The sequence below is a fragment of the Paramisgurnus dabryanus genome, chromosome 12, assembly GCF_030506205.2.
Source record: "Paramisgurnus dabryanus chromosome 12, PD_genome_1.1, whole genome shotgun sequence".
NCBI lineage: Eukaryota > Metazoa > Chordata > Actinopteri > Cypriniformes > Cobitidae > Paramisgurnus > Paramisgurnus dabryanus.
The window spans coordinates 35,304,437-35,331,537 of NC_133348.1; the positions used below are offsets into that span (position 1 = coordinate 35,304,437).

Sequence of the window (27,101 nt, forward strand, 5' to 3'; positions counted from 1 at the left end):
GCAAGACCTGAGTCTCAGTGGTATGGCAGTGACCTTCTAACCACCCACCCATTGTCATCATGCCATTTGTGTCCCTAGGGGGGCAGCTAGCCAGTTCAAAGTCAGCAATAGGTCACCAATGACGTTTATCTGTTACCCCGTTGGCCCTAGGAAAGGTAAGTATAAAAAGCTTACTTTCAACTCGTGTCCTACATGGGAAAACCAGAAGTACCAGGATACTCCAATTACAGAGTTATTGTATCCGCAATGGTTTGTAGATTTGTAGTTTGGAACATTGTATATCTTTCTTTTAATCCAAGCATAAAACTGTCCTTTATTGCATTAACACAAGCCTATAAATAAATGTGAAACTTTTCATTGGTTGCAAAATATTAACCTCCACTTGCTAATATGGAAATGTAGAGGTTAGCGAAGAATGTTTATGACATCAAAGCTGTATTGTTTGAGTCCAGCTGCCAATCCTTATCCTTGCCAGGGAGAGACCAATACTGGTTACATACTGCTCCCGTTACATTCCTTCTGTCTTACTGAGCTACATACAACATTCTCGGTTTCAGCTCTTTTATAATGACAGTCAGACGCAACCAGTAGCCCCTCCCTCCCTAAGAAAAGAGGTGTGCTCTGTTTGTGCACGTGAAGGTGTGTGTAATAGACATCAGTGGCTTCAGTCACAGGAGAAGCCGGTACTAAAACTTTGTTGGATATTACTCCGATGCTTTTGTGGAAAGACTGAGAAAATCTGAAAAAATCCTGATGGCCTTAAAACCATTTGAGCTGAAACAAAGATAGCAACAAGCTATGAGTATTCGTGGCCATAACAAGCATAGCTCTTCTGGAATGATTCTCCTACCGAATCTGGACGTTGTTACTTTAGGGAGTGTTTGGGAGGATAAAAGCCGTTTCGCTAGTCTTAATCGCAGGTTATCAAGATGGTTTGGTAAGTCATAATTTGGTCATTTTAAAGTCTTAAGACTCAAGGAACATAATGGTTTGATATTGTTTTTTTTTTTGTGCTAGTAATAAGTATCAGAAAAAATATGGATTTGTCTCCATTAGAAAATGACATTTACAGTAATTGTTCAATCTTAAAAATAAAGGTGCTTGAAAGGTTCTTCACAGAGATGCCATAGAAGAATGATTTTTGGTTCCTCAAAGAACCATTCAGTCAAAAGGTCTTTAAAAAACCTTTCTTTCTTACCTTTTTATGATCTGAATAATCTTTTTCAACACAATAACCTTTTTTGAAACAAAAAGGTTCTTCTGATGTTAAAGGTTTTTTGTGGAACCATTTAGCCAAAAATGAAGCACCTTTATTTTTAAGAGTTTGGAGCTATAGAAAAGGTTTTTCAAGGTTGAGCTACAGCTTCTTCATCTGTTTGTCCAAGTACAGTATACATGACAAACTGCTTAATCCAATATTTGAAGTAAGGACAAAACAAAGTCTGCAGTAAAGAGTTTGGAGCTATAGTTGTTCCCAACATTTACCACGGTAACTTTTTTCAACCCACATTACCCTTTTTTGTTGTTGCACAAAACATTATCTACATAACATGTACTGTATACATTCTGGATAAAACTGAGCTACAGGTATGAGGATTTTAGTTAAAAACATTATGACATTACAAAATGACAAAGCATTGTTTTATTCCCACTAATAACTAAAAGTTACATGCATTCAAGTTGTTTGCCAAAATGATGTTGGTCATTTTTCATGTTTGCCAAATATTTTGTCCTTAATTTGCCTTTAGGCCGGTTTATGCCTATGCATGAAATTGCATGTTAACAAGTGCGTGCATTCATACTGCAAATGTAAGAAGCGTGTGCTTGCATTTCTGCTCAGGGTCTATTTTTGCTGCACTGTTCACGCACAATTAAATGAACATTTTATTGTTTATGGTTTAAATGCTCATGGATTGACGCAAAAATTACTATAAAATCATGTATGCGATGCATAGTGTGTTTTAAAACCATTAGTCATTTTAAACGAAAGCAAATATTCAAAAACACAACATTGCCAGAAGTTTATTTTGCCCAAATCACAAAAACACGTTTGAATAATCTACTATACAAATCTAACTTAAACTGAAGAGTAATTTAATCACATTTTATGTGATTTTAATAAAATCAAAAAAACACAGCATGTTGAATGCTAATTGTTTATGTTAGGGGAACATGTTTTTATTGTGCTGTCATTCACTCTTTGCTCTGCAATGAATTCTCATCTTTATTTATAACATTCAGAAAAACAGATAAAATCGTGTTTTCTCCTTGTGCGGTATATTTGAGGCAAGCGCGTGATTGCATTGTGCTGTCAGTCACTAAGTGAACCCTCATCTTTTATATGAACCTTTAGATGAACAGAGTAGATAATGTGGCTTTAAATGTCTATAAATGTCAGAAAAGCAAGAAAAAAATGTGGATCGAACAAATGAGTTATATAAACAACAATGACAGTCAATTAAGCATCTTAAATGGGTTTTGCTAAAAAATGTATGTACAGTAAAGTCATGTGAACTTGTGATGTTGTACTGGTGCAGGTCTGTGCTGCAAACACAGCCAGTGTGAAAGCAAAATAGGCACGCTCTTCTGACACGAAGCTCAAGCGATGCTACTTGACGTCTTAAGCAACAAGTGCTATAATCAGGCAGGGATGCCAGTGGTCTGTATCTCATAATACTGCAATTGTAACCTGAGGCTAGTCATTCTAGAAACCAAACCAATGTGGTGGCGAGCAACTGGTTTATATGGGGGCCTGTGTGGGAACCTTCACCATATGTGGCTCCTGCACTGCAGAAGTACTTTCAGATGTCTGGTGGGACCACTTTTATTCATATTGCAATGATGTTTTATGGTCCAAATGTTTAATAAAAGGAACCTTAGATCAAATGAAGATGGGCTCTGTTCTAAAACCTACTGAACTGCCTTGCTATCTCTTTACATCCTACATTTAGCAACATCCTGTCAGCAACTTAAATTGTGCTTTACTGCACAGGAGAAATGACTTTCTGAAGGAAATATGTGACAATAGACCACAAAACCTAAGTCGCACGAATATATTTATACATAGCAATAGCCAATACCTTGTTTGTGGTCAAAATTATTGATTTTTCTTTTATGCAAAAACATGGCATGTTCCGTGACGATATTTTGTCAATTTCCTGCCATAAATATATCAAAACGTTATTTTTGTGAATAGATGCAGTGCTTAGGACTTTGTGGACAATTTTAAATGCGATTTTCTTTGCCCATTTAGATTCCAGATTTTCAAAAACTTGTATCCCGGTCAAATATTGTCTCATCCTAACAAACCATACATCGATGGAAATTATTTATTCAACTTTTAGATGATGTATAATCTCAATTTAAAAAATTTGACCCTTTTGGTTTCGTGGTCCAGGGTCACATACTGTATGATACCCTGCTATATAAATAATAAAGAGCACAAATAAATAAATTAATTATTATGTTATATACTGTTAATGGTATGTTATATATAGTATGTATCATATAAGTATGGTACATTCACTATATAATAGCATGTTATTGACCATCAATCAATGATAGTGAGATACAGAGGTTAAAGTCCATGGTTTACAGGGGATGGGCTGGCAGTAGACGCTAGTGCTATTTGAAAGTGTTTACTTTCAAAATGCTCGTATGGAAATGAAGGGAGAAAATGAGTTTCCTCCCTCTATCCCGTCTTTAACCTTTACTTTGTTTTTAAAGACTAAACAGTTGATGGGACCCACCGGCTCTCAGCATGTATGGGTATAATGCTTGACTGTCTACTAACAGTTTTTCTTGAACCTTAATTTATAATCTTTGGAAAAAGTTTTAAGATCAAATCTGTGACTGCTAAAATTTTATGAGAAACTCTGTGTATATAGGGTACAAATTGAGAAATGTGGCTAAACTTTATAATAATCAAGGTTTTATTAGCGCAAATGCATCATTGGACATTTAAAAATATCTATATATTATTATTGCTATGTCTGCTGTAGGGTAAGGTCCACTTCTGCTAGATCTACACAGATGTAAACACCTAATATTTATTTTTTTACTACTTATATTGTTGGTTTTTGTTTAATTCAAACTGATTGTGAGCCCATTTGTGTGATCTGATGGGAAGTAATCAACTTTTCTGTTCTAAATGCTTTGACACTTAAATTGTTGTAGACTTGCATTCCAGTCGCAGACAAATGATTGATTAATTTGGACAGATGTGCTTTGTGATTCATCTCTTTCTTGCGAACACATTTATCATGTTCACGTTTATTTGGAAACTTTCTGTTTAAGCAGTGGACATGCATGGTACTGCTTTTGCATACTTTCTGACTATTTGAATAGGCTTCTGTGTCTGATGTAATATGGAAAGGGCAAGACTTTAAATTTATTTCTTTTTCTTGCTTGCATTTGTTTGTCATGACCTATGTGTTGTGTAATTTATTTAATAATTATTGCATAGCAGTCAAATCAGATAGAAATCACTGACGATGTCTGACACATTTTGAGCAATTTCATAAGATGGGTGTGTAGGTACAGTTAAGAACAAAAGATTACAAAATAGTTTTAAACAATGGAAGATGTCTGATTTGGAGTCATTATAAAATGGGAGATATACACACGCCTGTGACCACACATCAGCTGTTTTCTATAATAATGCGACAAATATTATTAACTATATTATTAATAACTATTTAGAAACATCTGGGCTGTTTTTGTCCTTACCAGAGCACCATCTGCAGTTTATGGCTTATTTATGGCTGTTAGCAAAAGTAGTTATCTAGGGGAAAAATGGCAGAAAAACAGTACACTAGTAAACATTTACAGACTTATTTTGTTGACCGAGACCATAGATATGGATTAATCACTATCCATTATTTCTCTCTTTTTTAGAATCTCCTCGGTTGTCCACTGGCTCTGTTGGCAGCAATGACCGGGCGTCGACAGCTACGCTGTCTGATTGTTCAGACTTCGCAGATGTCCAGAGGCCCGTAAGTGTTGTGTCCACCATCTCATCCGGGTCAGGTTCCTCTCGAGAAGACGTTCCTCTGTCAGGCATCCCATCCGCTGGTGCTCATGTTGAGGACAACGTGGATTTGGAGTTGATGCCTGCTGGGAATCCCAGAGAGACTCAGAAATCTAGTCTGTTTCTCCTGCAAAATAGCAGCAATGTTGTGAACAGCAATCATAACTCTCAGCACTCTTCAAGTCCATTTGCTGCAAAAACCATGGCACCCAACCCTGGACTCACCTACCTGGACCGTGTGGTAATGGAGATCCTTGAGACGGAGCGAATGTATGTGAGAGATCTGCGGAGTATCGTAGAGGTTAGCACCAATCTCAAGCTTTCATCATTTAGACCGTAATTTCAAGCACCTTGGTGTAAATTAGGGGTGGGTGGTATTACCAAAAATCCATTTCACGGAATGAGTCATTTTATTTTATGGTAACAGTATATTTCACAGTATAAACGTTTAGTTTATATTGTTTTTGGAATAAAAGAAATCGCTCACTATAGCTTTAACCTAAATGCATACCACAGTTTTAAAATATGGGCAAGTTAAGGTTAGTGAAAATGTTAGAATGTTATGACTCTAATCAAACACAGCTAAAGCAGCTAATCAAGGTGTTCAGGTGTCTGTAATCTCTTAACCCCTGGTTAAGTTTGAAAAGTGTAAAACGTGAAATAGATAACCCACAATTCTGTTAAACCAGGGTTTAGAATAACCCATGGTTAACTATTTCAAGTGTGAAAAGCCATATAGAGTATTTTTTTAGACTAGTGAGAAAAGTAGTGTCTGACTTATTAAATTGTTGCTCTGAAAACTTTACTTGGTGCTGCTGATAATACTTCTTACATTAGCAGTTCCTGGTGGTTTTTCTTTGTACTATAACTGAAGTGGGGGTGTGCTTAAACCCACCAAAAGACATGTCACATCTATGACTCTAGCAGTTAGACATCCAGTGACGAGATTATCATGTTACGTAACATCAGGTTTGACAATTGGATTGTGCGGTTGAGTCAGTTCTCAAAGTACAACGCTAGCTCAGTGTGAGATTATAAACAGTCATGAAAAACATCAACATGTGTTTTTATAATACTATTTTATTTGAACATTTCTGTAGTATATTTGAACCTTGTAGATTTGGAATGCTAAATAAAAGATTTCCAGATTTTAATGACAGGATTTAGACACTGTTCTCTGTTCAGACATACAAAGGGAAAAGCTTTATAAGTCTATATATAACTTTTCCCTGCATTTATGTATTCTAAATAAATATTTGTGTATAGGAACTTAATGCATAAAATTGCATATAAGCACTCGTTCTTTGACAAATCAACAGACAAAGGCACAGATGAACATTTCTGTGTAACCATCAGACTTAGACTTAGGCATCATTTACATTGCATGTTTGAAGTGAATCAATTTCCATTTTTTCCTCATGTGGCACAGATCGGATATGAACCATGAACCTGTAAGCAGGAAAAAAGGTTAAAAAATAAATTTAGCTGCAAACCAATTTTTAAATCTTCTAAACTCTGACCTGCGAAATTTCATCTTTGAATGATACCTGTACATTTGATTGTCTAGATACTTTTTACATTTATTTGCTTCTGCATATTTTAGTCACTTTTGGGACAAAGTATTCAATGACTTTTTTCTTTGTACTGTACTGTTTGTAACCGGGAACTTTGGTACAGGTTTGATGATAACTGTAATGAAGAATGTTTCCAAAGTGATAAGCTACTTTTTTACAGAAGTGCGGTACAGATAATAATATCTGCTTTTAGTTTGCACTTTTTGAAACTTAGTTGGTCTTTTAATAATAAAACACCATGTGTGACCCATACTGGCAAAATGAGTTAAAAATAATGTGCAGAACTTGTTTAAATGCTAAAAGAGTTATTAAGAGAGATAAGACTCAAAAACTTCCTTACACTGACGGACACATCTGAAGCTTCCACACAGATGCGTGAGCGAGCTTCCCCGATATATACACAGAATTACAAATTCATGCAGATATAATCTGTTATGTCTTAAAGGGATAGTTCATTTACTCCCTCTTATGTTGTTACAAACCTGTAGAAATTTCTTTGTTCTAATGAACACAAAGGAAAAAATAATACCATTGAAGTAAATGGGGTCCACGAACAGTGCTAGTTTTGCTAGTTTAAAGGCAAAAAAAAATGGTCAGCACATAATGCACATGGTCCAACAGGGTTGTTTATATTTAGCATGTTTTTGTGCTGCTGTTCATCCCTGTGTGTGTAATAAACAAAGTGTACATGCATTGTGCACCAGCCTATTGTGCATATTACTAATTTGCCTTTTAAATATAAACAAGTACTGCACCTCCTTTAGACCAGGTTTTAGTTGGTCAATGTCACAATCATTTTCAGTTGCCTTAAAGAAGCAACGCGCCAACAATGTGCTTAAACATTTTCATATCAGCACGCCCATAGGTTCTAGCACAAAAATAGTGTGCTTTACCAATATATTTAAAGGCATTTAGAGAAAATATCTCATATAATTTGTATTCGCTTTGCTTTATGTGTTTTTTATATTGTTATAGATATTATCAAAAATGTATGATGCATTTCTTTTAAAACAACATAATTTTTCAGATGTCTTATAAAGTAATCATATTTATTAGAATTAAAAAGTGACCATACACTTTCATCCCAATCAAATAATTAACCAGTTAGTTTACATGATTGATTTTCTCTTCGCAGGACTATCTTGCTCACATTATAGACACTGGAGATCTTCCTATCGGGCCAGATCAGGTTTGTGCTCTGTTCGGAAACATAGAGGACATCTATGAATTTAACAGGTAAGAATTGATTTATTATTAGCCTGCTTTTGCCCAACCAAACCACAGTGTCCTTTGATAAATGACTTTTTCCGTGTAAGAATTTTTGACATTTGCTAAAGCAAACAGTGCAAATTAGTGTTTTTCAAATTCGTGTCTTTAGTAAATCCTGACAGAAGTTTTTTATTCCAAAAGATGGTTAGCACTGGCGCAAGCTGCTAGTAAATCTGGCCCTAGATGTTCCTGACAGGTTTATATTGATAGATAAGGTCTACAATACATGATATGTTTACTCATTTTCTGCTAAAGGTTGACTTGCCAGCTCACTAATCGATTTTTACTCCTTTATGCCAGCATATAACTTTACATATCTGGTTTCAAACCAAATGATAAGATTATTCATAAATTATTGAAAGATAATTCTGGCATCAGTTCAAATATGGTCTAATATTTTTGCATCCTGTTTTTTTAAGTTCTCTCATGTAAATGTAAAAACCATTAAGCTGTCCGTGAATAGTAGGCCTTGTTGTCCCATGATGAGCTATACGCCTTATTCAGTCTCTCACCATGTTGATTTTAAACCGAGGCTTTGAGGGATTGACGTCCAGAGCGTGTGCTTTAAATCTATTGTTCTGTATCAGGTCATTTAGCATCAAAACATAGAAAATACATCATTTTACAAATTTTCACAGGACGAAGAACCTCAGAAAACATGGATTATTAAAATTAGAAGGGACATTTTAGATGAGAATAGCTCATTGTGTACATAATATCTGTTTTGGATATTAGCCAGTTGGCTAATTGCTAATTGCTCATGTTGTAAGCATGTTTACTTTTCTTTAAAACTAGTACAGGCAACAATACAATATTTTATGACAACAACTAAGTATGTCCCATGTTTTTTCTGTTATGTTTTTTCAAGATATCAACATTTACTTTGTCTTGATAACAAGCTATTTACGTGATTCAAGTACTGTTTGATTTGAAACCCCATATGGACCCCCAAAGTTGTACAAATGTTATTTAGTTAGAAATTAATCCTGCTTCTGTAAAACAAATCAGGATTTTACCCTGTGTTTAGACATTACCAGGGTAACAACACCTTGTTCACTCATCATTTAACTAAACTATACATTTTAGGGCCCTATTGTGGTTCATGCCTTTTTGTAGCATTGACCACATTTGTTATTCGTTTTCTTTCAAACACGCGACACAGTATTGACATGTACTGTACAATGGCCTGTCTGTTTACACAGAGTGCCTTTGTTAGCATACGCTCCCCGCTTCAGCATGATCTAAAAGATATCAAGAAAATAAAGAAACCACTAAACTGTCTCATAGCTTATCTATCTTAACAACATGTTTGTTGTGGTTTGGTCTTCTTTGTTATGTGAAATACGAATCGGATCCTCTTTGTGAGCATAAAACTCAGCCAAGAACTAAACAATGTGTGTTTAGGTCAGTTAGTTTGTCCATGCATTGTTTATAGTATAATCCCACTACATGATCAGAGACATATCATATAAAATCAGGAAATTTCTATGTGCTTCCTAAAAAATAAAAAAGTATATGCAAACTATTATATAGCACCGAATTATATACACTGGAGACATCAACACATAGTGTTCCTTCATTAGAATATCATCCATCAGTTTTTTTGTGTGTTTGCTCATTACTTGTCAGGTGTCTGGCTACACCAGAGAGATCATTTAAATTTCCTATGGTGAATTCAGTAAGTGAGGGAATGATTTCTGTTTAGAGTGGTTTGCCACAAATGCATGACACAAATAGTGTGGATTTCATTTCCTTTGTTTGCTGTGGTGTGATGTTGATGTCCACTAACTCCTTTGGGTTATTTCTTTAAAATGACCTTCAGATTAAAGGCGCAACTCTCTAACCATTAGGCTACAACTGCCCTACAGTTGGTTACCAACAAATGGTTACTTTGTACTTTGTTATTGTTTTTCATTTTACCATGATTGTCTTTTTGTTCGACACTCCATATATTGATTAAAAAACTTGAAGTTACTTCATTATTGACAGAAGTGTGCAGACCGTGTTTTCACGCTCATTTGTTAGACGATACTGTACATGTTTGAAATGTGTAAGCATGCATTTTCTTTTTTAGCGAGCTGCTTCAGTCACTGGATATGTGTAACAATGATCCAGTGGCCATCGCCAGATGTTTTGTGCTTAAGGTGAGGTTCAGTATTTTGTTGTAGAAGAGTTGCATTTTAATTTTACAGAATTTCTGAATACCAACACTCAATGCTTTTTATTAGTGGTATAATGTTACTACATATTTGTAGGACTTTTGGTTTGTTGCACATGTGTTGCAAATTCAATTTTTAACAGAATGCTTGTTTTACGTGTGGACATACTTCAAACATGGGGACATATTAAGTGGCGGGCCGCAAGTTTTTTTAGCAAAGCCGCTTAAAGCGAATACACTTTTTATTTATTGTATTGCATTACTTTTCAATTGCTTTTCTATGTAAACACGCACTGGACTGACATGTTTGACCGTTATCTGAGCATCTTACGTCTTAAGCAGCATTGTGCATGTGAGCGCCGAGTTTTAAGATGCCGTGTCAGGTGAAAAGAATTTCGCAGATGCACTAGATAAAGAGAAAATGATTGTTTTCATTGCTTTATTCATAAAAGTGAATTTTAATCGTTCACACGATGTGACATTATTGCGGTACTCTCTCGAAAGTTTGCATCCAAGAGCTCTGATCTTCAATGGGATTAGGACATAGGGATAATTACTTCCGATTGGGATTCACAGACTGATTCACGAGCTAGGGAACTTATTGAGACACACAGAAAGTGTTTAAAACAGTGTTTACGCCCACATGTGTGTGTGTGTGTGTGTGTGTGTGTGTGTGTGTGACCTTTCGCCCTGGTGGCAGCTTTTTCTAGTCAGAGATGAACATTTGGCTCAAGTGTTCAAAGAAGCCTCCCTCAGTGATTGTAAAATGAGCAGTAGATTTTGTAATGATACAAATGGTGAAGCGATTACTGTTATGTTATCAGTAGAATATCACACGGCTGGGAAGAGCTCTTAGCCAATCAGATTCAAGAACCAGAAAGAACTGTTGTATAATAATACATATTTATTTAATAATAATTCATTTATATTATTGAACAATGTGTAAGTTTAATGATCCTCTAACAAACTGATTGTTTGCATGCTATGATGAGAGCATGTTAGGTAAACATTACTGATTGTTTTTTTTCCTCCACATTTTTAGCGTGAAGATTTTGAAATCTACACACAATACTGCACCAACTATCCAAAGTAAGTAAAGATGTTTGATGTGTTGTGTGTGGTAAGAGTTATGTGATTTCCTGCGTTGTAGAAAACGCACCTTTGGTTTCTCAGCAGTACAGTATGTCATGCACACTATAGTGCATTGTAAAAAGCAAAGTTGACTTAACTTACAAAATTACTTAAATTGGTAATTTTTTTATGGTTTTTTATATTTTTAACTTTTAATTTTTTCACTTTAAGTAGAAATGTTAGTTGAGAAAGCTTCACTTTTTATGTTTTACCAATTGAAGTCATTTGTGTCCAAAACCGCTCCCTATCTCTTATACTCTGCACTATATTTGGCTTTGGCCATTTTGTAGAAGTGTCCGAAACCTGAGTGAACAAGTTCATTTCCTACATTTTTTTACTACTTTTTACCCACAATGCACTCAGACTTTGAGGGTGCATTCAATGTACACTCACTCACTCACTCACTCACATTTCCCATGATACAATGGGAGACGAATGCGTAACTGTAATCAGCTGAAGGAATCACAACAAATTTATGTTAATAGACTTTTGATAGGTCTTGTTGTCAGTTATTTTATACTTTTTAAAAATAAACTGATTAAAAAAATAAATGTGATACCTTTTATAAAAAATATAACACTTATTTTTGTTTAATATAAAAAATAAACAGAACAGTAAATAAATATAACAAGCAGTTGTTTTGTTCTCTTTATTATTAATAATCATGCCAAATTTGACACACAGTAGGAAAGTAAACTTCACCGTTTCACAGTGCAATCCATAAAGCCACACTGGTGTAAGGGTTTATGACGACTCTCTGTGACAGCTATCTGATGCATGGTATTTATGTCATTTTATTTGTGTCCAAAATCGCTCACTTATTTCGTTCTCTTCTTCACCACATAGTGTCATTCTCTATATAGTGAATGAGTGAGTGAATGTTTACAGACACAGTGTATGCTTACACGACACCGATGGAGTGAAAAAGTACTTTCAATGTGTTTATGAAAATGTGCACGTACTGTACATACGACAGCACTGTCAAAAACGCATCCACGAAGATGAATAAATACACTGTATCATGTATGCCAGGCCAGAAGATGATAATGTTACTTTGTAAAGAAACAATATATGCATCCACAAATATGCTTTTTTCTACAGAGCAATAAATACAAACAATTAAGATGGCAAAAGCTTCGATCAGTTTTGTTTAGACGAAAGATAAAGTAGGTTTACCAACAGAGTATCAGCAGGTGTAAAACAGCTCAATTTAGTAATCTTTGTTGAAGCGTTAATAAACTCAGTATCTTGAGCAGTACTAACACGTCGTGTTGTTTGGGTTATACTCGCGCATACTATACTTGGACTTCTTTGTGAATTATCAGCTGGTAATATTTGAAGTTTCATGTGAATCAGTTTGTGTTGTTATATGTCAGTGTGTTAACCCTGCATCTTCTCGTCACAGCTCTGTGGCCGCTCTTACAGACTGCATGAGAAACAAAACTCTGGCCAAGTTCTTCAGGGAACGGCAGGCGACTCTTAAAAGAACACTACCACTGGGATCTTACCTGCTTAAGCCCGTCCAGAGGATACTCAAATATCATCTCTTGCTTCAGGTAACCAACTGCTTAAATACATATAAATTAAAACTCTGTTATATTTTATCATCTAAAGCGCAGTCACCGTTTGCCTAGAAATTGCATAACCGTACTCGTGTCATTTTAACAAGCTTCTTGAAGTTTCACCTTACTGTACATCCACACCGCCGCAGACTTGAGCTTCCAAAGAAGCGCAGGCCGCCCGGTCAAGGACGATTGTCAAACAGTACGGGGAAGCTTGTTGACACTTTGGCCGGTCTGAAGTCTTTTTTCGCAGAACTAATGTTTTGGTAGGAACGAGTTTACATCGTATGTTTCTCCAGAATCAGCCAGTAAAGAACGTCTAGGCTATATTCTGATTGGTTGCTGGCTGTTGCCACTGCTTGCTACTGAACCGCATCATAGCTTAATACCATAAAGTTGAGCTTCTTTCAACTTTCTGATTGACACTCAAGATGCCCAAAACGCAGTGCCAATGGATTTGACTCTCCTTACAGCTGAGAGAAGCCAGCTTCCATTGTAAACGAATGACTTCCGGTAACTTTGGAAGTCTGCGGTGGTGTGAACGTACGGTTAGAATGATTTTAAAAGAATATAGGAGGAGTTCTAATCTTTTATTGGCTGCTTTTCCTTCAATATTTAGTCTATTTCCAAAAATAATATTTAAAAATAAAAATGTAGTTTTCTAATAACCTAAATTAATTGGTTTGGCACAGGTATATTATTTTTTTTTAAGAAATTTCAAGCATTTAACCATACACTTTCAGATGAAAAGATTTTTTAAGATCATAGTTAAAAGGGTTTTAAAACCTGACCTGTAGTGTAAATACAATGCTTTTTTAGAGGAGAACATAATGTCTATATGGCCAATATCTTGGCTCTTGTGCCAGAGGAGCACTCATGTAATCATTTGTTTGCTGTTGCTGTCCTGGATGGTGTCTATTTTTAATGTCACTGCTAGTGTTTTGTATTTGTATTAACAACATTTCCGGAATAAAGAATATTCAAGATCATCTTATTTACTTAAAAAGTGATTTTGGCCATACCGCCCCCTCTCTTAAAATTCATTTTACTTGCACTACACTTCCCTTGCGTGTCATTACGTGTGCTCCATAGCTATACCTGAAGAAAAACACCCCCCTCCTCATTTACATATAAATAAATGTGAAAATAAATACATATTCACATAAATACATAAATGTGGAAAATATTGAAAGGGGAAATAAAAAATATATAAATAAAAAAGGTGTGAAAAAATATAATACAAAAATAAAAAAGTAGCAATATTTATTTATGTTTGTTCTTATATTTCTTTGCATATTTGTTTTTGTATTTATCTATTTATAATTTTGCAGACTTGGTCCTCCATATTGTATGGCATGTGAAAAAACATTTACTTACTTCACGGATAGTTAGTTTTGTCCTGGTTAGACCCTACTGCCAAGTACCAGATAATTTAGACTCCGGAAAAGGCGGCCCCTGTACTAAAATCGTTTCCAGTTCCTGTGTGCCAAAAAGCAGGTAGTTCCAAAATTTTTGCAGGTACTATGAAAAGGTTCAAGCAGTGTGAATAGGGTTTATAGTCAGTCTGTTAGGGAGGCATCGCAATAAAGTGTTAGTAGATTTAAAGCAGACAGTCTACTAATACTCTGACTGATAGTTGACAGGAAATTACATCGTTACTATAGTAAAATGTCTAAAGTGGACTATCGAAATAAAGTGTTAGCAAATAGCTAGATTATGGCTTTGTATCTTCGTTATCATTCAATGTTTGGAATTATTATCCATTTTTGTCTGCTTCTCTCTGCTCTGGTTAAATCCTGTTTGCTTTCTACAGAAAGCTATGCATGGGATATGCTTATCTTTTAAAAATACATTACTGATAAGTTAACTGTAAAGCTGACGTGTTAAAAAAATGAGAGGGGAAGTGTTCAATGCATTAGCACCTAAAACAACACCAATGTACGTTAGTAACAAAATCATTTATTTTGAGAACTTCAAAAATGCTTAAATGATTCCATACTTTCAAATGGTACTGCATGATGCTACTGGTTATTGTATTGTTGTACATGTGTGCTTGTTGTTGTGTTGTAGGAGATTGCCAAGCACTTTGATCAAGAAGAGGAAGGTTATGAGATGGTAGAGGAGGCCATATACACTATGACCGGTGTGGCATGGTATATAAACGACATGAAAAGAAAGCACGAGCATGCAGTCCGTCTCCAGGTGGGCTAAGAGAGTGTGTGTTTTACATCTTTAATAACATTGTCTGTAGTACGTAAAAATATGAACAGATTTATCCAACATCTGTTTCAGGAGGTCCAGTCTCTACTAATTAACTGGAAGGGAGTCGATCTGACCACATACGGAGAGTTGGTACTGGAGGGCAACTTTCGTGTCCATCGTGCCAAGAACGAGCGTACACTCTTCCTCTTTGACCGCATGCTCCTCATCACTAAACGCAGAGGAGAACATTACGTCTATAAGGCCCATATCTCGGTACGGCACCATTCGATTTTGTGGCTGGGGAGCACTCGTGTATTTAAAATCACTTGTTTGCTGTTGCTGTCCTGGTAATGAGTTTTGTTGTTGTTGTTTTTCTTCACTGCAGTGTTCAACGCTAATGTTGATCGAGAGTGCCAAGGACTCTCTGTGCTTCAGTGTCACTCATTACAAGCATCCCAAGCAACCTCATACTGTCCAGGTGTGTACTCGTTAATCTTTGTCTTTTAAAGGTCCAGGGTGGGGTTTTAGCGACATCTAGTGGTGAGATTGTAAGATCTCATTTTATTTTTATTTTTATTTAACCTTTATTTAACCAGGAAAGTCCCGTTGAGGTTAAAAACCTCTTTTTCAAGGGAGTCCTGGCCAAGAATTATGACTCATAATATAGTTATGTAGATTATATTCGATTTCTGTCAAGAGATCCTCATAAAAGTTACACATTGGACCTTTAATGTAAAGAAACAGAAAAGAAACCAAAAAAAAAATCATTAAAGGAGCATTATGTAGCTTTTTGACTGTACTAAATAAAAAAAACTGTATTATGTTCATAGATATGTTAAATTAGCACGTTTCCTATTAAACATGCTATTGCCAGTTATTCTATTTGAAGATGTACGGTCCGTGTCAGAATGTCTGTTTTTGTTTGGTTTGTTGTTTTGGTCCGTTTTATCCAATCATGTATTAAGACAGCTCGGTTGCGAGTTGGCTACAATCACAGCATATTGCAGGAAGTAATGGATCTGGTCAGAAAGAGCAGATTCCACAATTCTCAAAAAGCCTAGGCATTGCAAACTTAAAAAGTAGAAGTTAAACTAGAGTACAGTGTAATGCTTGATGCTTTCAATCGTCAGCTGGACTCCTGTGTGTCTGGCAACCTATGTGAGCTTTAAGTCTGAGGAGGAGAGGACAGATAATAAATTGTCTATAATATATTGAATTTAGACTGTGGTACCAAGTTCAACCTCTAGATTTCAATGTAACATACAGCTCCTGTACACGTGTTGCTTCATACATGTTGTTATTTTTTAGGCTAAGACGGTGGAGGAGAAAAAGTTATGGGCTCATCATATCAAACGACTCATTCTGGAGAATCATCAGGCTCTCATACCACAGAAGGTAAGTGATGATCCAGCATCCAAAATGGCACCGGACTACTGGAGCCTACTGTTTGTTTCTGTTACTGTTCGGCTTTTTCTGCTTTTTGATGTTTCTGTCTAGATTTAGTGTACTCATGGTCCCATCAAATCTATATGTTCAATCTATCAGCTCATGATCTATCTGTCTTTTTGTCTACCTAACTATCTAATCTCTATGATTTAACAACCTGTGTTATGTTCATTAATTTTGAAAGTTTTGTTGTTTCTCCTTTAGGCAAAGGAAGCAATCTTGGAGATGGATTCTATCTGTAAGTATTGGTAACAGCTGTACTCACAGTTTAAAATGACCACTGACCATTATTTGATGATATAATCTTTAGTTTTTTGTAACAAAGCAAACTAATTATTGATGAGCTAGAATAAAAAATGTAATTACTAATAAATTATTTAATCGTTTATGTAGTATTTAATTGATATATTTCATGTTCATATTACTTTTTGTTTCCCATCATTTCAATTACATAATTGATCCCAGTTGCACAGAATATATGCTCTTTCAGTTGTTATAAAGTGTTATCAATAATCAACATATGTTTTATTTGACTGTCAGATAAGAAAAAGTATAGGTACAGCCCAGAGAGACTCAAAAAATCAGTGTCGTGCCAATTAGATGAGTTTAAAAGCTCTACACAGGGCCGGAGACAGTCGGGTAGGTGACTAATATCTTTCTTCTTCTGATTATCTTTTATTTATTTACAAGTTTTACAAAATTGGTATGCTATTTTATCTTTCAACAGAATCATCCAAAGATGTCTTGAAAACCAGTAAAGGTAAATTTTAAAAACTGAAATTCAAAATTCTTAGTATTTGGTGTGTTGCCCGTTTTTCATTTATGTCAGCATTCAGTCAGACTGTCTTAGTGGAAGCAAGGAAATCTGACATTTTGTACAAACCTAGGCTACGTTTACACGACAACAATGATGTAAAAAACTGAAACGTTTTTCATTTGTGCATTTGAAAAATTTCACGTACACACGACAACACTGTCAAAAAGGTTTGCTTTTATACGGATCCGCAAAGAATCCCTGTATTACGCATGCCAGGCCAGTAGATGCCGATGTTAGAAAACTACACTCCATGCACATACTGTATGCATTCTTCTACAGAGAAATAAATGCAAACAATCAAGACAGCAAAAATATCGCACAATGTCGCCGTTATCACAGATTCATATCTGTTCAAAGGTTTGTTTTTTAGGACCCAAAACACTGCCAAATCTCAAATGTATTCTTGCTCTTTGTTGCAATTTTTTTTTATCCTTTAACTTGATTTTCATATCAAGTTTGTATTGTGCTTTTATACTTTTGGGACATTTTATTTATAATAGATACATTTAAAGTAATACTCCACTATCATACAACAAAAATCCCAAATATTTACACACCCCTATATCATCCAAGATGTTTATCTAAATCTTTCTTTGTTTAGTCGAGAAGAATTTAAGTTCTTTTGAGGAAAACATACCAGGATTTTTTTCAATTCAATAGACTGTTGGACCTCAACAATTCACAGTTTCAATGCAGTTTTAAATTGGAGGAAATTGGCATAAGGGTCTTACCTAGCGATTTTCTATAAGAAAAATTAAAAAAATGCACTTTTAAACCACAACTTCTCATCTTGTGCTAGCCATGTGACACACCACACGACGGGTTTAATGTTCGCTGTATCAGAATTATTCACCAAATGTGTTTCCATTTCCTATTATTTGCCTTTAATCTTATGTAAAACACCACCTCAAGCAAGTGTAAAAACATTTTTGCAAATTAAGGGATTTTTACTCGAAATTTGGTGTTTTCATCAATCATTTCTTATGTGCATAAAATCAGGGGCAGGAAAATCCAGCTAATGTCTAGTCTGAAAGTGTAAAGGATGGAAAACATTGCAAATTTGCTATTTAACTTGACTATGTATCTTATACTGCAGGTATACAATATATTGACTAACATTCTCTTTCTTTCTGTTTGATGGCTGCTCTGGTGAATTTATCAGCAATACTGAAGGTAAGAAACTAATAAATCAAACAAATGCCCCTGTCAGTAATAGATGCCAGACGTTCAAGTATATTTGATGTTGTCTTGCTTTGTGGTACATAAAATGTATAAAAAGGTATAGAATGAGATAAAAAAATGTTTTGCGAAAGGTTGGAAGATTTAAATTTTTCAAAAGCAAATGAATATGGGCCAGTTTTGTAATTTTACCAATAGTGTGGATTTCTTCATAACACAAAGAAATCTTTGTGAATTGATGCCCCAGCACGCAGACAGTGAGGGGGCTTTGTCTGCTGACATGAGGCCTTTAGAGGCCACGTCTAGCGTCAACTCTCTGGGCTCGAACATAAGCGATTCAGAGAGACCTGCTTTAGAGGAGGACTGCCTCGCGCACTTCATTCCCAGCGATAGTGAAGAAGCGGCCTGTAGCCTACCTTCTGTGAAGAGCAGGTTTATCCAGGAGGAAGAAGCAGAAGGGGAGGGAAGTGAATCTGATGAAATTCTTATGGAGGACACCCAGGTAGCTGACTTTGCAAGCTCCATGTTGGCTGCAATTTCCTGTTGGCACTATAGAGCCAAGGCTTTGCTTTCCATGGGCTTCCCCACGGTGAGGTTCTTTACCACCAAGGGAATTGTTTTCATTCTTCTACATGACCTGCCGCATGCCTGCCGAACCCCTCGACACATTGCATGCGCTGTCAAGCCACTAACATCTCTAACGCTGTAGATGGCCCAGCACCGCTAGAGGATTTGCACAAATTGTAACAAAGAAAGTAACCAAGCATGTGTCTCAACTTTCGCTTTTCGCAGCCGTCAAACAATGCATGGATAACATACTCCTACTAATACCTAATTGATGGTTTGTTGCAGGTTCATTATTGAGTTCAGAGTAATGTCTAGGATGTCTGTTAGGATATGAGATGATGTCGTATTTTACTTTTTCTGAATGTTGTTTTTCCTTTATATTTAAACATTTAGTAATTTCATTTAAAGATTATACAGTAGGTATAATAATGAGTTTATTGATGAATTGGTAGATAAAAAATATTGGGCTCATTGTTTTTAAAGTCAGTTTCACATACAAATAACAAAAAATGTGTTTACTTTTCAAAATTATCATGTTTTTATTTTGACTTCAATTCAAACATTTTAATATTATTTTATTTCAAGTTTATTTCTATAGCAGTTTTGCACGTTTAGATAACAGCTTTACAGTAAATACATACAGTATTAGAAAAAACAGTAGTAAAAGTGAAACAAAAAAGTGAAAGAATATACAGTATAACACATGGTATTACTGCAATTCATGTACATTAGCAATATTAACAGTGAAATAATTGTGGCTTTGTAATTGAAATTGTTAATTTAATCAAGTATGTGCATGACATTTTTCTTAAAGGGATAGTTCACTCCAAAATGAAAATGTTACTTGACCCTGTTTAATTTCAAACCCATAATTCCAGAATGCATTTTTACATAATTTTTATGGAAAACCAGGAGGCTTGTGACTGTCCCATAGACTGCTATTTTAAAGTCACTATTCAAGCTCAGAAAAAAATAAAAGACATTGTCAAAAAAAGTCCATGTGCCATCATTGGTTCAATCAGAATATTATAAAGCGACAAGAACATTTTTGTGCACAAAGAAAACAAAAATAAAGAAACTTTCGTAAGACCTCTTAGCCTACTCGAAACACAAACAATAAAAAAACATAAAGGGCCCTATTTTAACGATCTGAAACGCAAGTGCGAAGCGCAACGCGCAAGTGAGTTTGTGGGCGGATCTTGGGCGCTGTTGCTATTTTCCCGGCGTGAGAAATAACTCTTGCGCCGGGCGCAAATCAATAAGGGGTTGGTCTGAAGTAGGTTCATTATTCATAGGTGTGGTTTGGGCGTAACGTCAAATAAACCAATCAGAACGCTAGCCAACATTCCCTTTAAACGCAAGGGCGCAAGTTCCATGGCGGGTTGCTATTATTATGACGGATTTACCAGGCGCACGCCAGGAGCGGTTCACAGCCGAGGAGACCGACGTCCTTGTACGGGGGAATCCCACGCTTGCCAGCATAAATCGGGCACGCCGTGTAACGAGAGGTGGATCTGCCTCAGGACTTGACGCCAGCAGAGGACATCGCCGCGTCCACCCTCACCGCTGAAAGGGTTTGGGGGCTTTGAAATCGGACCCAAGAAACGCAAGCAAGGTCCAACCCCAAAGTACTCTTACAAATCAAGTTCATATACATTAAGGTTTCTTATGAAAACATTTTAATTATTATTTACATAAAATATAAAAATAAACATAATACAGCCACACAACAAAGTTATGAAAATATTTTAATCGTTATTTGCATGAGAATAAATAAAAACTATCACCACAATGCTCACCACTATGATTCCCCTTATCTCGTGTATTAATATTTTTAAGTGTAACAATTTATGATTTGCAAAAATAACTGTTGCATCTGTGTAGATTAGATAAGTAAAGTGTGTGCGCGTTGTGCACGCTATACATTATGGTCAAGCATGCGCCCATAAAATAGCATAATGAACAACGCGCAACGCGCCACTGACTTTAAACTTTTTTTTTCTGGTCAGTGGCGCAATTGTTTTTTGAAACTGCAAAATAGCATCAGGGATGGTTTGCGCCGGAACACGCCTCTTTTTTTGCGCTGAACCACCCAGGGAGCGCAAGTTCATTCCCTAGTTTGCCGACGTGCTTCTGTGACGGGAAAAACCCGCTGTGCGCCGGGGCAAAATACGAATGATACATGCGTCACGGACAAAGTCAATTGCGCTGGGTGCAAGATAGAGCCCAAAGAGTTGATAAGAGTCGTTAGTTTTGTTTTCTTTGCCCACAAAATTGTTCTTGTTGCTTCATTATATTCTGGTTGAATCATTGATGGCATATGGACTTGTTTTTCATTAGTTTCTGGGCTTGAAATGTGACTATTGAATATCAGTTACAAATTTATTCAGAAGATGATTGAACAATTTACTGTAGGGCTGCACAATAAGTCGCATGCGCATCTCCTCAGTAAAGCCGGTTCATACACATTTTCAGCTTGTTAAAATTGAGCTTGACCTCCATTATCTTCTATAATAATAATGTATAATATTATTTTAATCCATATTACTAATGACTCTAACTTAAACCAGACTGAGAATAATTGTCCTGCTACTTGTGTTTTTGTTTTGCTAATATAGCACTGTAAATATTCAGAGCATTTGTTTGAAGTTTTTCCTAAAGCATGCACGTTTGTTTTTATTTAAGGATGAAGAGAGACATGAGGTCGCTGAGAATGGTCTGTCACTTAAACAGGAAGAGGTTCAATTTACTGATGACGTAAACTCAGAACAGGTTGGTTATGACTCGTCTACTACTATAATTACATTTTACTGACTTTTTAAGTATTTTACGCCAAAAAATAAATCATGCATTCAACGGTGAGTTTCTTTAATAGACGGTTTCATTGAATGAACACGTTACGCACCTGGCCCAAAGTTAACTTCCTGGTTTGTGTTTGTTTATCATTCTGGCTAGTCTTTAAACTGACTTTAGAAGGAAATAAATAGTCGAAAAATAAAAAATTGGTTTTCTAAAGGCGAGAGGATAGGGCGAGCATGGATCACTGCTGTGCGAAGAGAGGTTTGGCAGCCATGCAAGAATTGAATGATCTGTAGCTAACATTACATACATTAATTTTACCCAGTAACGTTAGTTTAGTGTAGTAGTTGACACCCTTTAGCTATGAAGTCTACCGGAAGTTAAGTTTGGGCCAATAATGCTGTCTGTAGCTGCTTTTTCTATTACCCTTTAAATTGCACAAATTAACATTGTGAATTGAAAATACAGCCAATGGAAACGCATCAATTTCTATTGGCCGTGTTTCCATTGTTTTTTTATTTGCAATGTAAATTTGTGCAATTTGAAGGGTAATTGAAACACAGCTTATGTTGTTGCCACTGAAACCGTCTAGAAGTAATAGATTATAAAAGACATAGGCAGAATGAATTTAGTAAACTCTGAAAGACAAATGATTATAGCTTGTAATTACAATTAAAATTTATTTTGCTAGATCAACGAGGATAAGTCACAGAACCTGAACTGTGGTTTAGGTTCCTCTGACTTTGGTTCAACTGAGAGATTAAAGGTCGACACTTTGTGCGATCCAGAATCATTACTGATCGGTCAGGTCGTCACTGATATTGATGATTTAGAGTTAGCGGTGGACAAAGACGACCAGGAAGGTGCCAAAGAAGAGATCGAAGAACCTTCACGTCTGATACAGAATGATGATACACCCGGCGAGTCTTCAGAGGATGAGGATGACTCAGAACAAAAAACAGACCCTAGCAGCATCCTGCCATCATCTGTGCTTGACAAGGCCAGCATCATCGCTGAGCACTTTGTCGGCAGTGTACGTCGTAGTAGCGTCAGCACAGATGAAGTACGCTCCATTGGTTGCCCATCTCCACGTCTTCTCAGCAGGACTGGGAGCACATTAAGTCTGGGAGAAAGCCATGAGCGTCCACTACGTCTGTCTAGCACCTGCTCTGAGACCCGTGCCATTTCATTGACCCAGGAGTCCTTTGAATCAGCAGATCTCACAGTTGTTTCTCCAAGGGATGACTGTCTTTTTGATTCGGATCGAGGCATCCACAGAAGAAGGGATTCTGTGCTTTCCAGGCAAGACCAACTACTCATTGACAAGATTAGGAGCTACTACGATAATGCCGAAAACCAGGATGCCACTTTTAGCCTGAAGCGCAGAGAAAGCCTCACATACATTCCAAGTGGGGTTGTGCGAAATTCGGTTAGTCGTTTAAACAGCATTCCTAAGGATAAAAACCTTGCACAAGAAGAGAAGACCACCAATTCATATAAATTTTATCGCGTCCATACCCCAGCCATTGAATCTCCTTTGGTTACCTCAACTCTGTCAGAGCCTAAAACCAGTGCAAATGTATCGTCTCTGGAAAGATCTGCTGTCAGTGCTTCTAGAGATTTCACTGAGATTGACAAAACCAGTGATGTAGTAGATGGTGCCATGAAACCTCAGTCCACCGATATTCAGTTGGATAAGGAGGTGTTCCGCTCCTCCTCTGATATGATCAAGGTCTGGCAGGATATGGAAAGAGAGGCCACTAGATGTCAAGAAGACTTCAAGGCATTCAGATCTAGAGAGACTCCTTATTTTAGAGGGGCAAATCTGAGCCTCCAAAGGAATGGTATGAAAGAAGGTGGTGATAGACAAATAATACTTGAAGATTCAGACCTTAGCACTATAAGAGAGGAGTCTTCCACTCCATCACCTCCTAAGGAGGTCTTGAACCGTGCAGCCAGTGAAAACGATGCCAATACATTCAGACCTTGGGAGGATGAAGGTAGACCCTTTAGACCTTTAGCCCCTCGAGTTGTCCAGTTGAGAGCAGAAGCTGATACAGAGAAAGACTCAGGCCCTCAGTCTGCAGAAGATGCAGAATCTGCTCAAAACAAAGTCATCCATCTGGCAAGGAAATACAGTCAGCGAATCAAGTGCCCACAACCAGTGCTGCGATACAGAAGTCAAGATTTGGGGGATTCACGCTTGGTCAAGAGGAACCTGCTATCTGTGGTGGAAGAAAAACCAGAGGAGGCCAAAGGTATGATTGGACTCTTAACTATTTTAAATCCTATCTGCAACCACTTTTGTATATTTCTGTGTTGATTGTTCCCTCATGGAAAGTCGAACCACTTCCCATTTTAACCTTTGTGGTAGAGGCAGTCAGATGGTAAAATTTGATACCCATGATTTCATGTATCCTAACAAGATGTCCAGGTCCTCTGGATGAAAAACAGCTTCAAAACATTAGGGACCCAGCAATGCATTTAACTGCGGACATGTTGGACTTTTCTACCTGTGTGTGTGCCAAACCCCTTTTGGTGTTCAGTGCCAAAAAGTTTTACTTTTCACCCCAATCGTCTTTTAAATTTCAAGTAGTATCTGGCTAATTGAAGACATTTCAGTGATGTAGGTGACTTTAAATAATATTTTTATAGATTTCTTGACCCAAAGCCTAAGTAACTTTTGCAATTCTTCAGCTGAGATTCTTGGACCTTTGCATTTAACCCAGGTAGAAACTGGTTCAACACAAAATGACACATAATTTGTTAAATAGCACAAAACAAAAAAATTTGTAAAAAATTAACACATTCGTTCTATGGTGTAGTTTAAAGTGTTTGAATAGTTACGTCCTCAGCACTGTTCCAAACTATTTGTTTTTTAAGTTATTTCCTCAAACATGATGAATTGGCTGGCGCAGTATACAATGGTTGCATAGATAGTGTGTCTTCTGTAAATATTCAATCTACTTTATTTAGACTTGCAACATTCCTGCTTCACTTATGTTTGTCATTGTATTTAACAGGTAAACAAAACCTTATGCTGTCCCTAACTGAAGATGACCAGGCTGACGCAGACCAGAAGGACCAGGTTATGACTTCCAGCCCAGACCACACTCCCAATTCTATCGATAGCCCAAAGGTCTTGTCCCCACGACAGCCTCGCTCCAGGAGTCCTCTCAGTCCTACAACATCTGAAAACTTCAACTGGCCAGATGTCCGTGAGCTCTGTTCAAAATATGCTCATTTGGGCGGCACGTCTCTGCAGCCACAAATAAGCCAAAGGGGTTCCAGAAAGCGTTCCAGCTCTACTTCCACCTCTGTTGGCTTCTTAGACCCTTTAACTTTCCAAGGAAGGGAACTGGACGATACGTTGAGTCGGACCCAGCGTGGTGGTTCTTTAGACCGTAAATTGGGGGATTTGCACCTGAGTGAGCTACAGAATTTTCAAAGTAAACATGCCAGCAGTGGTTACTATGTCTCAGCTCAGGCTACCCTTCCCAATGAGAAGAACATTATTGTGATTGAGAAAGTTCCAACAACAAAGACCGTGCAGCCTACATCAGGGTCAAATAGACAGGAAATGACGGATGAAATGGATGACGGCTATGTGCAAATTCGTTCGCCGACTTCTCGTGAGAAGCTTTCATACGTGGCTGTCTTTGACCGCTGCCGGGCCTTTCAGGAGTCAGAGGAGTATCGTCTGAGAGAAGAGGATGAAGGGTGTAGGGAAGAACAGTTGCCTAAGATTGACGGACCCAATGAGAAAGCTCCATCCTCTTCTGAAAACTTGGGTGAGGCCCTTAAAAATGCAGTGGATTCTGGGAAAAAGGCGGACGCTAGTCAACAGAGCGTTGTCAAGAACCTCCGAGAAAAATTCCAAAACCTAAGATAGAGAAAGAAGAGTGTATATATTTGTACATATTGGCTCCACTTTATTTTAAAGACCCTGTTTTATTTTCTTAATATATTTGCTGTAAAATATCTTCACTTCATGATATTTTTTAAGTCGTTTACCACTGAAAGCATGATGGTTAGCACATACTGTACTGTAGCAGAATAAATTTGATTTAAACTGTAAAATTAATATACATTATATTCGCTGTTTTACTTTGCTGACATTATGTAGTCGCCTACTGATATTGAAAAACTTACATCTGAATGTCAGGGCATGTAAATAGGAATGTACATGCAATTTTTGTTTGTTTTACCATTCACATACTTGATGTAGAAAATCTATATTTATTTGCTAGCTACTTTACTGTACATAATTGTTAAGGGAAATAATGAGCTCTCTCTTTTTTAAGGATCTTAAAACCTTAAAACTTTTTTTCTGACAGCATGCACTTGGTGTCCAAAGTTATTAGACAAAAAGTTTTTTTTTTTATAATTTATTCATGGATCACAAGATATAATATGTTTTGTATAAAGTGTCTTGTATAGCTAAAAATCATGATTTCCTGATGTCTGAATTAGTGTCAATTCTGTTACTGTCAGACTAATGTAGTGTAACAGTGTTGACAGTCATGTATGTTTGTGTGAAAAAAGGAGAGAAAGATTGTGTGTTTCATTTTGTATGACTGCCAACACTGTTACTCTCCCTTGTTAACAGATTTTTATGGTAATATAATTGTAAAATAATGACTTTGGACCCAAATGTATCTGCATTTACCGTATATAATCACCCACATCTTCAAAACAATGTCACAAAGTTAAGGTTTTACTTACAAAGTGTAGTCTGTACTACAATATTAATCCCTGGCAGATTATTTTAAAGTTTCAGTGTAACAAAGACCACTTTTTATTTGTGCTTTGGCCCCTTTATATTTGAATCATCTCACATTTGCTTCAGACTTTAATTTGCATTAATATTTTAAAGCAAGTATTGTTTTCTTTTAACCTAAATCTGATCTTTGAATATGGCATTCATTTAAATGAATGAAAGTTATTTTACCATGTTTAATTGTGGAGTTTAAAAATGAACATCTAGACATCATTTTGAAACACTTTTAACCACTTGATTCAAGCTCATACTGTACGTTGTGTGTCTTGTACTTTTCTACATTTGTGCTCTCTGATTCATCATCTTTTCTTGTCATCTCTTTTGTGTTATTTATTAAGATGCTGTAAATGTCCATACTGTACATGTCTGGAATCTTATAAGCAACAGACTCTGTGTAATCTGAAAGGGCTTTGTCTATGCCCAGAAATGCAACAGTCATAGTTTAAGTTGACCATTTGATCATTCCATAATTAAACCAAGACAACTTTAACTCTGCTTTTGAGACTTTAGTCAGTCTTATCTGGTTTAACTAAGAGTATTTATGATGGAGTTAATAGTATTTGATCTTCGCACTATGTTTTAAGTAAT

General features: G+C 36.5%; 1 protein-coding gene across 1 annotated transcript; it reads left to right on the top strand.

Moving 5' to 3' along the window:
* Nucleotides 1-685: 685 nt before the first annotated feature.
* On the top strand, nt 686-27,008 carry plekhg3 (pleckstrin homology and RhoGEF domain containing G3). The gene is made up of 18 exons (XM_065263697.2): nt 686-937; nt 4,897-5,330; nt 7,739-7,839; nt 9,947-10,016; nt 11,073-11,119; nt 12,567-12,717; nt 14,794-14,925; nt 15,016-15,198; nt 15,311-15,403; nt 16,234-16,320; nt 16,576-16,609; nt 16,912-17,010; nt 17,099-17,131; nt 18,351-18,361; nt 18,615-18,956; nt 21,620-21,706; nt 22,425-23,991; nt 24,757-27,008. The coding sequence occupies exons 1-18, from the start codon at nt 799-801 to the stop codon at nt 25,623-25,625; spliced, it is 4,479 nt and encodes a 1,492-aa protein (XP_065119769.1). The 5' UTR covers nt 686-798; the 3' UTR covers nt 25,626-27,008.
* Nucleotides 27,009-27,101: the final 93 nt, after the last annotated feature.